The sequence below is a fragment of the Pelodiscus sinensis genome, chromosome 2, assembly GCF_049634645.1.
Source record: "Pelodiscus sinensis isolate JC-2024 chromosome 2, ASM4963464v1, whole genome shotgun sequence".
Lineage (NCBI taxonomy): Eukaryota > Metazoa > Chordata > Testudines > Trionychidae > Pelodiscus > Pelodiscus sinensis.
Window position 1 is genome coordinate 36881822 of NC_134712.1, and position 14651 is coordinate 36896472.

The following is a 14651-nucleotide window of genomic DNA, read 5'->3' on the forward strand; positions in this document are numbered from 1 at the left end:
CGTGCCCTTCACACATCCTCGAACCCTGAACCAAGATTAGGTAGGACTGTGAAGTCTAAACCCCCTCTGTTCACTCCCTACTGCAAAGTCCTCAAAGGACACGCCAAAGAAGGGGAGCAAGAGGGCAGATAGTAGAGCACCCTTCGCGGACAACAGTTTAAAAAGGGAGGCACACCATTAGCATTCCTATTTCTCCAACCTGTTCAGCAGAAGTAATAGCTACTAGAAAGCCTCATCTTCTACTATGAGTGAGTCTATCTGTTTGTTCAAGAATACTCCTATACAGTAAGAGATAGGACCCCCAAATTCAGTATATAGCTTACTCTTATCATAACTTGTCTTAAAGAAAGGTAAAGGTTTGGTTAGGGGTGGCTGGAAGCTCATTCTCCCATGAAGCATATGGGGATGCATAAAGCCATAAAGAAGAGAGAGAAAATCATCTGGCAAGTGAAAGGGGCTGGCTGGTACCCGCCCCCGCCCTTCCCTGTCTTGGAGTGCCACAGCCCTGAGTATATCCCTATCCCACAATGCCCTTTAGAGAGGGCAGGGGAGACTTCAGCTCCCCACCTCCCATTCATAAGGGAACATTACTGGCTGCTCCCCTTGGTCAGGAAGCAAGGGGAAAGTGCACAGTTCACTCCATTCCTCGATCTGGCTGAGGAGCACAGAGGGCAGATGATCCTGGACCTGCCTCAGCTGGGGGACATGCACCCCTCCCCCAGATGTGCCAGCAGCCATAAAGCAGCATGTCTCATCTGGCCCTAAGCTGCTGCAGTGGGATAGTATTCTCTCCCCTGGGAAGCCTGCATACTAAACCCCTCATCCCCAGCTCTACCCCAGAGCAATGGCTTAAATCAAGAAAAACAAAAATTTAATTAAGGACCCAAGCAATAGCAGGTAAATGTTCTAGTCATAGATAAATTAATGAGCGAAGAAGTAAACATTGGCTGTAAGGAACACTTTGTAAGGCAAAAGAGTGAAATTCCGAACTCGAGTGGGTTCCATAATTTGAAGGAAAAGGTTCCCCAATCTTCTGAGAAATGTCACTCGACCCTCTGCGTGACAACTGAGAATCCCTCAACTGAGCAATGAAAGGCTGTTATGGCCATTAGGTATACTCTGACGGAACCAATAGATAATTCCATCTTTTGAACTCCAGAAGGTAGTCCAAAATGGTCAAGAGAGACTACTGAGCAGGTGAAGAACATCTCTGAATCTACCAAATGCTGACTCTTTTCCACTTGTGAGGATAAAGTATCTAATGGACCTTTTTTTTTTAATCACTAATGCCTGTTGTATCGCCTCAGAACAGGAAGTCTCTAGTCCCGTAAGGTATGGGATAAAAGCCACACTTTAATCCCAACCTGAGGATTCTTTATCTCAAACATCTGATCAACAAGAGAGACTCCCCTTTATCAGAAAAAAAGGAGATATCTGAATTATGTAAATTCCTGTGGTGCCAGGAAAGTTTGAAGTACAGAGCCACTGCCACTGTTGTTACTGCAGACAAACTGTTCCAGCAGGTTTCTCCTGCTAGATATAGATGGTACAATCTCAGTGCCTCCTAAGGCATCCTCATCGTATGACAAGCATGGTGCTTTTCTGGTACTGAGAATGCTGGATGACAATACTGGTACCAAAAGCAACAAAGAATATGTGAGTACTGACTTCTTAGAAAAGAAGTGCTTAAGTTCCTGTGGTGCAATGCTCTGCTTCTGCAGTTCAATCTCAGTACTGAAGCATGTTTAGTGCCTTTATTCTTAGAAAAGACGTGAGGTTGGTAATAGTGGCACCTGACACCTCAACATGAGGACGTGAGATCTCTGAAATGGTCTTACTTGGAGAAGTCAGATTTCTTTAAAGTCAGAGTCTCTTAAAAAAAATGCTGAAGTCGGAGTCTCTTAAAAAAAAATGCTGTCTTATGGGTCTTCTCTAAAGAGTTACCATGAGCAGATCCAAGTGAATGAGCTGAAGAATGGGTATTCTGGTCACTGCCAGCTGATATCTGGTAAAGGCAGCAGCATGCTGGGTACAATTAGACTACATTCGTCTGTCGAAAGAAGATATGAAAATGCAGAGCCAATTTGCATATCTTCTTCCGATCGCGTTATCGGAAGTGGGTTTTTTTTTTTTTTTTTTTTTTAAGTGAAAGCAGTTCAGATGGGGGGTTTTCAAAACAAACCCTTTTTTGAAAGATCCCTAAAATGAGGTGTACAGAGTTCTTTCGAAAAAGGGGGGTTCTTTTGGGAAAAACCCGTCTAAACTGCTTTCACTTTCAAAAAACTTCTTAACATGATCAGAAGATATGCAAAATAGCTCCAAATTTGCATATCTTCTTTCACCAGACTAATGCAGTCTAGATGTACTCTCTGGCCTGGACCTGAGTCCAGACAGAATTCTCCATCATTAAGAGTTTGAGTCTTATTTCAAATAGGGATGTGAACAACTAGTTGACTATCCGATAAGCAAATGCTTACTGAATAGTCAACACACTCATTAACTAGTCACTCCCTTCCCCCCATCTTGCTGCCTGTATCAGAAAGAGGCAGCAAGAAGGGATGCAAGAGAAGGGGGTGCTTCAAAGCAGCAGCGCCATGTGTAACCCAGGATCTGCTGGGGACTCCACCGCTGACTCTATGCTCTGAGGTGCTGCTGCTATAAAACACCGCGTGGAGTCTGACATTAAGAGAGGGTTAAGAGAGGTCTGATGTGAGGTCTCTGAAACCTAGTGCTGTTTGGGCATTGGTGTTCGGTATACCTCTGACTCTGAGGCCATTTTAGTCATGGTTTCGTGATGCCCGATGTTCCCAGTTTTTCCCCAACACTATCCAGCTTGAGGCCAGTAGTAGGGAATGGGCCGGTGAAGCTCTTTTGTGGGCAGGAGCCATGGTAGAAGAGGAAGCTCTCCGTTTTTCTTTTGTCAACACATAAGAGTCTGACTCTAAAGGCTGTAGGGCTTTGTCAAATAAAAACATCCTGAGCCTCCCTATCCTGCCATGCCCTCACGGTTAGTTTTGTGTAGTGAGGGCATTTTTGTGGCGCATCAGCTTTGCCCAAACATTTTATGCGGTCCGCGTGGCTACCCGAGGCTGGAAAATGGCTCTCGACATGTGGCACACTTTTTAAAACCTGGCAAGCCCGGCATGTTAAAGAGGGCTGTCGCCATGTTTTTAGAAGGGCACATGGTGTTTGTTTTTCTTCTTCGTTCTTGTCTTTTTTTTTTTTTTTTTTTTTTTTGAGAAACCTCTAACAGGAAAAGAACCTGTTTTGTTTTGAAACAAGCCAACTAACACTATAACTGTGAACAACAAATGAAAAACTGATTAAAGTAATAACTATATCTAACAGTAAAAGTGTATTTCTTGTCCAACTAGAATCATTGATAAGAAGAGTCTTTTTCCGTCTGCCACCTGGGGTGGCCAAGAAGAAACTGGAGGGAGCTGGACTGCGCGAGACATCAGAAGGGAGTGAGAATTGTGCACTGCTAATGGAAAACTCCGATCTGTGGCACCGGGATGACCCGACACCAGCAGTGGAGGACCCACAGGGACACTACTCGAAGAAGAACTCCATTTCTTAGCAAATTCTTTTGCTCTGGAACAGAATGAAAACTCCTCAAAATTAAACAGAACTCTAGACTCTGTTTTAATATTAAAGTCCATATAAATATTAGAAAATTGTACATCAGCAGCACCTTTTATCCATATTGTCCTGACCATGCACTGCCATACTCCTGTGTCCCGGCTTCTGACACATTATATATGCAAAGTTCAAAGTGTAACTCCAGCTGACTTCAAATGTAGCTGTGAGTGCTCAGTCTTTCTGAAAATCAGACATCCAGAAAATAAGGAACACATACTTCATGATTATTAAAAAAAATTCAACTTCAGTGACTTGCCTTCACATAGGAACACAATGGCAGAAGCACAGATAGAATGCAGTTCTGAGCAACATTCAACTACTTCAATCAAAACACCATCTTTTCTCTTACAGCAAGCCCCATGCCTCGTTCACTATATACATTTCAAATTCAGCAACAAATGAAGCACAGGTCCTAAAGAATACAATTTCTTTCATGATATAACTCTGATGCATTTCCCAGGACAGTTCCATTACCTGCATGGAATGACAGGAGTTTTGTGGAAAAAAGTAGTATATGATCATGAAATTAAAGAATCACTATGAGGCATATGAACAAGGGAATCCAACTGAGCTTGCACTTCCAACCTTAATTCAGTATCTCCTAAATTTTGAGTCCTTGACTTTGCAATCTTAACATTATTTTAATGTATGTTGATCTATGTCTGTGTGCATGCATGAGCAAGAAAGCAAACTGAAAAAACTAGATTTCATCATGTGGCATCAAAATGACACACTCATGGGTTGTAATCTTTAGATCCACCACACGACTTCTGCCACTTGAACTAAGGGTATGGCTACACTACAGCACTAATTCGAACTAAATTAATTTGAATAAGTTAATTCAAACTAAGCTAATTCGAATTAGTGCATCTAGAACCAAAAACTAATTTGAATTAGCGTTTTGCTAATTCGAACTAGCGCGTCCACACTGATTGGACGCTGGGTCGCATTTAAGGACAACTGAAACTGGTTCCGGCAGAGCATCAGGTCAGTAGTTGCTTTGTGTGGCTGCTGTCTGAAGCTATCTGAGGCTCATGCTTAAAGGGACCCCACTGGACAGCAGGTTCTCAGCTTTTCCGCTTGCTTGCCTACCTTGCCGAGGGACAGCAAAGCGTTTTTCTCTCCGCCTGCCTGTCAGTGCTTCCCTTTGGGGACGCCGCCACAGTTGGCACCATAGAGCCAGAGCTCACTCTGGTCATGCTGCTCCAGTTTTTGGACTTGCTGCTGCAAGCCTGCCAGCAATAGGTGGAGGCTGCCTTGCACCATCTGGTGCACGTCAGCCCCCTGTCTTCCCCCCCCCCCCCCCGGAGGTTGTGGAGGAGCGGCAGCAGCACCCAGATGCCAGCGTGCCACACTGCATCTGGCGTCTGGACACCAGCAGCGACTGGTGGGACCGCATCATCCTGGAGTGTGGGGAGACCAAAAGTGGACACAGAACTTCAGGATGAAGGACAACACCTTCCTGGAGCTCTGCGAGTGGCTCATCCCTGCTCTGTGGCAACGGGACACTCGCATGAGGCCCGCCATCCCCCTCCAGAAGCGTGTGGCCATCGCCCTGTGGAAGCTCTCCATGCCAGACAGCTACTGATCCGTCGGGAACCAGTTCAGCATGGGGAGATCCACCGTCGGAGCAGTGCTCATGCAGGTACAGCACCCACCGGTCACTGGGCCAGAGGGCGAGGGGCTACAAGGAGGGGATGGGCCGCCGCAGGGAAAATGGGTGGGGGGGCGCGCAAGAGGCAAAAGTGCCCTACACCAGAGGGTTCGGTCTGTCCCAGCCGTACTACACGCCGCCCACGGGGGTTGCTTCCAGGAGTGGGGCGCGGGGCAGTGCCAGGGAATGAACACTCCCAGCCACCCGGGCGCCCCAGTGATTCGCGGTTTGCTGTGTCTCTCTGCAGCTGGTCAAGGCCATCAACCGGGTGCTGCTCCGCAAGGTGGTCCGCCTCGCCGATCCGGACGCGGTCATCCATGGGTTCAGCACCCTTGGTTTCCCCAACTGAGGGGGGGCCATCGATGGGACGCACATCCTCATCCGTGCCCTGGAACACTAGGACTCCCAGTACATCAACCGCAAGAGGTACTTCTCCATCCTCCTGCAGGCCGTGTGTGACCACCGGGGCCAGTTCACAGACATTAATGTGGGCTGGTCCAGCAAGGCACACGACGCCAGGGTGTTCCGGAACTCTTCCATGTGCCAGAGGCTGCAGGCCGGGACCTTCTTCCCCGACTACCACATCAGGGTCGGGGACATGGACATGCCGGTGTGCCTGGTGGGGGATGCGGCCTATTCCCTACAGCCCTGGCTCATGAAGCCGTACACAGGGCACCTCAACCCCTCCCGGCAGGCCTTCAATGCCAGGCTGACCAGGGCCCGCATCGTGGTCGAGGGGGCCTTTGGCCAACTGAAAGCACGATTTAGGTGCCTCCTCACCCGCCTTGACCTCGCTGAGCACAATATCCCTCCCGTGGTGGCAGCATGTTGTGTGCTGCACAATTTTTGTGAACGGAAGTGGGAGGCTTTCCTGCAAGCCTGGATGGCTGAGGCTGACCTCATGGCTGGCCAGTACGTGCGGCCCCATACTGCCTCCGTCCGGGAGGCACAGCGGGGGGCCGTCCCGATCCGGGAAGCCCTGTGGGAGAGCTTCCAGGTGGAGGAGGATGACTGAACTCTCCCTGCATGACCCACTGGGGCCTTCTTCCACCCTACCCCCTTCCCCTTCTCAACCCCCCCTTCCTAATGTAAAATAAACACACCTGTTTTGCCAACAAAAATCTCTCTTTATTGTACATAACTGGGGTGAGGGAAGGAGGAGTGAGGGTGGGAGAAGGGACAGGGAAACCTGGGAGGAGGGAGCTGGAAGGGGAGGATGGGAAGGGAAAGCTCAGGATTAGGGGTCCTGCAGGCTCTCCCGTCTCGCAGCACTGCGGGTGCGGAGATGTCGGGGGGGAGTGGGTGTGGAGGGTGGGGCAGGAGGGATGGGGGGTGCAGAGGAAGTGGGAGAGGGAGCAGGAGTGGGAGGAGGAGCTAGAGCAGGGGCGGCCGCAGGGGCTGGAGCACGAGGAGGCAGGAACCTGTCCACCAACGTCTGGAGGTACCCTCTGAGGGCATGGCTCTGCTCCTCCAGCACCTCCAAGCTCCACTGCTGCAGTCGCAGGTCCTCCTGGACCCAGTGCTCCTGGATGCAGATCTGGTGCTCCAGTAGCCACAGGTGCCGCTGGTGGTAGTCCTCCAGGTTCATGGTGCACCTGCTGGCCTGGGTATGGGTGGCTGTTAAAGGCGGGGTGGTGCGCCCTGCAGTCCCAGGTGCTGCAGATGTGGTGAAACAAGAGCAGTGGTCAGTTCTCCCTGGGGACACGGTGGGTGAAACCCAGCCCCTCTCTGCAAGGCGAGATCAGCGTGTGAGGAACGGGCCAGGGCCCCTACATGACACCCAGCTGCTGCTTCATGGTGGACAAGGCCCAGAAGCAGTCCCTGGGCTCCCTCTCCCCCCACACCCTCCATACACATAAGGGGAGCATGTTGGCACTCACATGTGGAGCCCTCCCTTGCCTCGGACGACACAGGCGATGTGCTCTGTGGAGTGCCTTGAGGGTCCTGGGTCGGCTCCCTGCAGGCTCCTGGCTCTTGGCGCCCTCCTCCTCCGTATCCAGGACGGGTCCCTCTGCTCCGGGGTCGATCACCACCCGGTGGGCATGCACTGCTTCAGCCTCCAGGATGCAGTGCAGGGCCTCGTAATGGGGGCATGCCTCCGGGTCAGCCTCTGACTGGGAGGCCCTGGAGTAAGCCTGCCACAGGTCCTTAATTTTGCAGTGGACCTGCTCCCGGGTCCGCATGTGGCCTCTGGTGGCCAGGCTGTCAGCCATGTGGCTGTAGACGGCCGCGTTCCTGTGGCTAGTGAGGAGATCGTGGACGTTGGAGGACTCCCCCCAAAACCTCGATGAGGTCCACAATCTCCACTTTAGACCAGACAGGCGCCCGTCTCTTGCTGCCCCAGGCAGGCTCCTGTGAGCCGCCAGACTGGTCCTGGGAAGAGGCGGAGGGCTGGGTGGTAGCGGGTGGCTGGCTCATCCCGTGCCAAGTGTGGGGTCTGCTGGCTGGGTGCTGGCATGCTTGCAACTGGCACAAGCACTGTAGCCAGACCGTGCCCCTTTAAGGGCTCCGGGGCCAGGAGGGGGGCAGAAGAGTTTCCCTGGTTGTGCCCAGAGTGACCACCAGGGCAAGCTGGGAAGGGCTAGCCTCCAACTAGTTCGAACTAAGTGGCTACACAGCTCTTAATTTGAACTACTTAATTTGAACTAGGTGTTAGTCCTCGTAGAATGAAGTTTACCTAGTTTGAATTAAGCACTCCGCTAGTTCGAATTAAGTTCGAACTAGCGGTTTGCATATATAAACGCTATGAAAGTTAATCTGAACTAACGGCTGTTAGTTCGCATTAACTTTGTAGTGTAGACATACCCTAACAGATTAACAGATGGTTGTAGTATGTTGCTAGCGTCTGCCTGGATCAGCATTCAAGGGCTACGTCTAGACTGGCATGATTTTCCGGAAATGTTTTTAACGGAAAAGTTTTCCGTTAAAAGAATTTTCGGAAAAGTGTGTCTAGATTGGCAGGACGCTTTTCCGCAAAAGCACTTTTTGCGGAAAAGCGTCCGTGGCCAATCTAGACGCGCTTTTCTGCAAAAAAGCCCCGATCGCCATTTTCGCGATCGGGGCTTTTTTGCGGAAAACAAATCTCTGCTGTCTACACTGGCTCTTTTGTGCAAAAGTTTTTCGGAAAAAGATTTTTACCCGAACGGGAGCAGCATAGTATTTCCGCAAAAACACTGACAATCTTACATGAGCTCGTCAGTGCTTTTGCGGAAATTCAAGCGGCCAGTGTAGACAGTTGGCAAGTTTTTCCGGAAACGCAGTCTAGACACAGCCAAGGGGTATAAGATGCACACACTTTTGCAGGAGCTTCCCAAATACTTGATGGCAACAAAGTAAAGGAGAGACTTGGGAATCCTGGCTTCTATCACAGACTTTAGTGAGGACTGTACTCTAGTAAGGAAGTTAGCGTGTAGTTACTTACACATTAAACGATAAGCCTGAGCTCATCAGTTAATCCTGATCAATACAGGCACTACCCCCCTCTTGATACCTCTGTATCAGAGGCAGCAAGAGGAGGCGGCAAACAGGAGTCGATACCCATGGGGAGCCAGTCCTTGGGGGGGACCGACCACAAACTGGCTCTCTGCTCAGTTGCCTCCCCCTCCCGCAGCATCACAGGAAGCAAGCAGGAGCCAGTCCTTAGGGGAAACCACAAGCGCCAGCCACCTGCACCCCCCACATACACTGCTGCCTCTGTATCAGGCTGCTGCCTTTGCAGAGAGAGAGCTGTGGGGGGGCGGGGCAGGCAGGAACCAATATACGTGGGGAGACACTTAGGGATGTGATCAACTAGTTGCTCCCCACTCCTTGCTGCCTCTATCAGAAAGAGGCAGCAAGTGGAGGAAAGAGGACAGGGTACTTCAAAGCGGCAACACTGTGTGGAGCCTTGGGCCAGGCCCCGGGTTCCATGCAGCGCTGCCACTTTGAAACGCCGCATGCAGTCTGTGGCCAACTGGGGTGTCCCCAGGCTGCGCGTGGTGTTTCAAAGCAACAGCGTCGCATGGAGCCTGGGATCATCTGGGGACTCCTCCGCTGACCCCGGGATCCGTGTGGCACTGCCGCTTTGAAACACCACGTGCAGCCTAATGCCAGGCTTCCCATGGCATTTCAAAGAAGCAGTGCCACATGGAGCCTGGAGTCAGTGGGGGAATCCCCAGCTGATCCCAGGCTCCACACAGCAATTTCATCTTTGAAGCATAGCAACAGCCCTAGGGCTGTTGTTACACTTCAAAGGAGGAGGCGCCCTATCGACTAATCGAATAGTTGATGCAAAATTCATTGACTATTTGATTAGTCAATTATTCAATATTTAACATCCCTAATGAGGACCCAGCTTTTAAAAAGGCTCTCCACATGCGCCGGTGTCCTTGCTGCCTCTCACAAAGGCAGCAGCATGGGAGGGACAGGCAGGAACAGATTTGTATGGGGAGATGGTTTAAAAGCTGGCTCCCCCCAAGCACCAGCTCCCACAGAGCCACCTGCCTGATAGAGAGGCAGCAGTGTGGAGGAGTGGGAGGACAGGCAGAAGACAGTACATGTGGGAAGCCAGCTTTCAAGACACCCCCGTGGTACTGGCTCTTGTGACGCTGCCTGCCTCCCCTCTTCTCCCACACTGCTGCCTCTGCATGCCCAGTGTCTACAACATTTAAACTGCAGAGCCACAGCAGGGGTAGCGAGCAACCCCTCCCTGCCTTGCCCCCGGGGCATTTGACTCATTGAGGAGTCACTGGAAATTCCATCAACTACTCAATTAGCTAATTACATGCTACACACACATATCCCTAGTTACACATCCCTAGTTTCCACCAAGCCATATACTTCCACTGCACATCTGATTCTTGTCTTCTCTGCACTCAAATTAGGCAACTTTCCCTTCTATGCTGCTGTGGCCCAACACAGGAGAGACTGGCTCCCTATTTTCATTTCAGGTGTGCAGGCTCAGACATAGTACTGGTCACAGCATCCTGGTGCTGGTAGGACACGCTGAGCCCAGGCTACAGCATGCTCAGCAAACATGGACTATCCAGGGAATTTACCTACAAATATCTAAAGTCTCTACTGAACATGTGTGACCTGCTATTTTTCAAATGCTTGTAACTCAGCCACTGATGGGCAGATTACAAGAACATTTCTGATATAAATGCAAGCCCCTGCCAAATGTCATCTTTCTCTCACCACCCTCTTCCTCCTCCCAAAGCATGCAGACACTAGAACAGTGGTCACCAACCAGTAGATCAGGATCTACTGGTAGATCTTGGCGCCTCAGACAGGTGATCCTGACAGGTTTGGCCAAGGGGTTATCAATCCCAGCACTTCAAGCTGCCCTTCCCCTCCCCCAATTGTTGCACATCTCGTGCCCTTTGCCTTGGAGCTTTCGCCTCAGGAGCCTCTGCTTTCTGTGCAGGGCAGGGGAGGAAGAAGAGGGGGCACTGACATCAAGGTGCCCCACTCCCACCCTGTATCCTAACTCCATAGAGCAGAGAGGGGGCACAACAGGACTTGGGATGGAGTTTTCTGGCTGCTTTTGCGAGTAGTGCAGGGCCAGGACAGGGGTAAGCCTGCCCCACTGTGCCACCACTCACAAGCCACCTGAGGTAAGCAGTGCCCAGCTGGTGCCCAAATCCTAAAACCCTACTCCAGTCATGAACTCCATCCTGCACCCCAACTCCCTGCCCAGCTCCAAGCATCCCTGCATCCAAACACCCTCCGAGAGCCTGCACCTAGAACCACCTCGGACACCCCAACTGCCTGCCCCAGGCTCAGCTCATAGCCCCTCACACTCCAAATTCCTTAATCCAAGACCAGAGCCTGCACCCCAACCCTGTGAACGTTAGGAGGGTAAGGGAGGATGGAATGAGCAGGAGAGGGGGCCTCACAGGAGCACAAAGAAGGTGGGGCAAGGGTATTTGAGTTTGAGGTAGATCTTGGATTGCATTTAAACTCAAAAAGTGATCTCGTGCTTTAAAAGGTTGAAGACCACTGCACTAGAACTTTTCCAAAAAAAGGTCACAAGAATGTTTCAACATAAGCAAAATAACTTCTGTCCCTATCCTCATTCTCAGAACAATTGAACAATTAATGGCTGTAAAAGCTTCAGAGAGGTAGCCAAGTTAGTCTGTAACAGGAAAAAACAACGAATAGTCTAGTAGCACCTTAAAGACTAACAAAACATGTAGATGGTATCATCTACATGTTTTGTTAGTCTTTAAGGCGCTACTAGACTATTCCTTGTTTTTTAAATTATGGCTGTAGTTTTCTTTAAAAATTCAGCTTGAGGCAGATAACCATTTTGGCAGAAATTACCCATACTGGGTAAAATCTGATACTAATAATTAACTGAAAACAGGGTTTTATAATATTATTTTATTTATATATATCTGCAATGTAGTTCACTGACTTTTTAAATGGTAAAGAAAGGCACATTTTAAATGGAATTACTTTTTAAAAGCAACAAATGATGCTTTTGAAAAGCATGTGGTTAATACATCAATAAAGATAATAGATATAGATAATAGATATTATTTATTATACTAGTTAACCAACTGGAAGAATTGTTTTAAAAAAGCAGCGCACAGAAGTTTTCCCAGAAAACTTAAAATCTGTGGTTGGAAATCTGGATGACTAATACTCTGAAATATATTAAATACTATAATATATGAAATACTATGACTTCCAGCACCAATTTAAGAACATAACATAAAACGTTTTTTAAAATACCAGCAATATTAACTAACAAGTAAGGGTATAGATAATTTTGCAAGTCTCCATTATGACAGTTCTACCTCATTACTCCAGATCAAAAAGAAAGAAAAACGAACACTAGATATTTACAAACTTTTTATGATTGACTTGCTATCCAAAAAACAAGCATAAGAAGGAAAAGATAAAAAATTTAAGGAAAGCCGCCGCTGAACTTTTTTGGCTTCCATTTAACAAAGTATTTGAAGAAGGAGCTGGGCATAAAAAATGACTTCTAGATCATTAAGTCTGCACTGAGAATATATTAGCTGAAAAAACAGGAAACGGTGTCATGGCCTTCAAAAAATTAGGGATTGGTGCCAACAGCAGTCTTACAAGTACAAACAGCCAATGCCTCAACCTCTACTAAGGCGATGACTGAAATTCTGGTAGAATGTCCCTTGAGCCTCTTCCTCCCCCCTCAAGCTCATTTGTGCAATCTGTATGTTCAGATTAGTTTTATACAACTTAAGAGGCAGTTATCTGTTTTGTAAATGGTGTTCTTTGAAATGTGTTGCTCATGTCCATTCAGCATAAATGTGTGTGCTCACCACATACACTGATGCTGAAAGATTTTCCCTAAATAGTAGCCATAAGAGCTGGGGTCCTAGTGCCCCCTGGAGTGGCATGCACATGCCATGCCATATAGGGCACTCCCAGGTCCCTCTTCAGTTCCTTCTTGCTGGAACTCTGACAGAAGGGAATGAAGGTGGGAAGTTGAATGGACATGTGCAACACATCTCCAAGAACACCAGTTACGAACAGGTAACTGTATTTTCTTCAAGCACTTACTCATGTCTATTCAACATAGGTGATTGTAAGCAGTATCTGCGGAGGTAGCTAAGAGTTAAGGGCATGCATGCAGACTGTAGCACAGCTCTGAGAACAGCATCCTCCCTCACTTGTTGCCTGATGGTGCAATGGGATGTGAAAGTATGGACTGACGACCACGTCACTGCTCAGGAGATGTCTTGGATAAGGACATGAGTGAGAAAAGATTGTGAGGAGGCTTGGGCCCTAGTTGAATGAGCACTGATTAAAGAAGGAAGTTGGGCCCCTGACAACTCATAGCACATGTGGATATAAGAGATGAGCCATTTAGAGAGCCTCTGAAGATATCAGGAAACCCCACATACGCTCAGCATAGGTAACGAAGAGCTGCATGGACTTATACAAGGGCCTTGTTCTTTCTAAGTAGAGTGCCTGTGCCTTCCTGGCATCCATCATTAATTTTTTCCAAAGGACCCCCTGCCTCAATCATTGCAGAGAAAGGATGGTGCTCACCACTTGGAGGGGGGGGGGGGTCTACACTGCATCCTTAGCTTGAAATAAGCTAAGCAAATTTTGAAAGAGAACTATTCTGAAATGTCCCTTAATCCTTGTGGAATGAGGTATACAGGGACATTGGAATAGCGTACCCATTATTTTTAAAACTATTTTGAAATACTGGGCATGCTGTCAAGACAGAAAACGCTATTTTGGGATACCAGAAGTGTCCCAAAACAGCGCTGCTGTCTAGACAAACCCTTAATGAGCAGCAATTCAATATTATGTGTTCTCCTCACAGTTAAGGGGAATACATACTATTTCAACTCATCTTGGAAAAGAGGATTATTAATTTCCTCATTGGATTTTCTACAGTGCTCATCACTATAATATCCGAGTGTTACAGAAATGTTAATAAATGTACGTTCACAGCACACCGCTGAGATGAGGGGATATTATTCTTATTTTAAAGATGGGGAACTGAAACCTGAAATTAGGGTCAGATGCCAAGTATCCATTAATTTTGGGTGTCTGAACTGAAACAAAGACACCCAAGACCTAATTTTTGAAAGAATAGGGCACTAAAAAGCATTTTACATGTTTAAAAACAGCTCCCATTGATTTCAGTTGAAGTGTGACTACATAGCACTTCTTCAAATCAGACCCTAGAGTCTCAAGTCAGGCACCTAGGACTTCCATATAAAATGTGCTCCCACATACTCTTCATCTTTTATCCTCACCTCAAACTCAGACTTCCTGCCTAGCCAGTTTAAATTTCCATCTCTACCACTAATTCTGATCACATTTCTTCTCTCCACAGCCTCCAAACCTAGTTTCTCCTCCCTTCCTCAACCTCCTTGTCTCAATCTATTCCTCCACTTTCCATCCTTTACTCCAGATCCAGCTCTTATCCCCTCTCCCTCCGCACTCAAATTGGAAAATTTATTCATCCATGCTGTCTAGGAATCAGCAAGAGGGGCACTAAGAAAACAGGTGCACTGCTTTCAACTTGATATCCAAACCCCAGACCTGAAACTGCTTATTCCTTGAATAAAGCATTCTTAGTGAGGATGAAAACTTAGGAGACATTAGCTGTAAAGCCTCTAGTGAGTCCCTACTGAGAACATATAGTATGATTTTTCAAAGACTTATAACTTAGCCAAATTTGGACAGATTTTCAAAGGCCTGGCAAAAACCATATCCTTGACAATGCACCCCTGTACCAAATTCCAAGCCCCCATCATAAAGCATGGAGGTGGTAGCACTGCTAAAAGAAAAAGAAAAAAGATTTTTTGTAAATATTGTAAAACAATGCATTTTTCTCTAACCTTTTTCTGGGAAATGGATGACT

General features: G+C 48.0%; 1 protein-coding gene across 11 annotated transcripts in view; it reads right to left on the reverse strand.

Annotated features, from left to right (window-relative positions):
- The window catches only part of VPS13B (vacuolar protein sorting 13 homolog B), a 999042-nt gene that overhangs the window by 823453 nt on the left and 160938 nt on the right, over positions 1–14651 (reverse strand). Inside the window, exon 2 of one of the 11 annotated variants that reach the window (XM_075920306.1) lies at positions 3695–3822. The exons of the other annotated variants lie outside the window; for them this stretch is intronic. Within the exon in view, the coding sequence (XP_075776421.1) occupies positions 3695–3719 (25 nt within the window). The 5' untranslated portion in view covers positions 3720–3822. The remainder of the gene's footprint in view (positions 1–3694; positions 3823–14651) is intronic. 11 annotated transcript variants of the gene reach the window in all.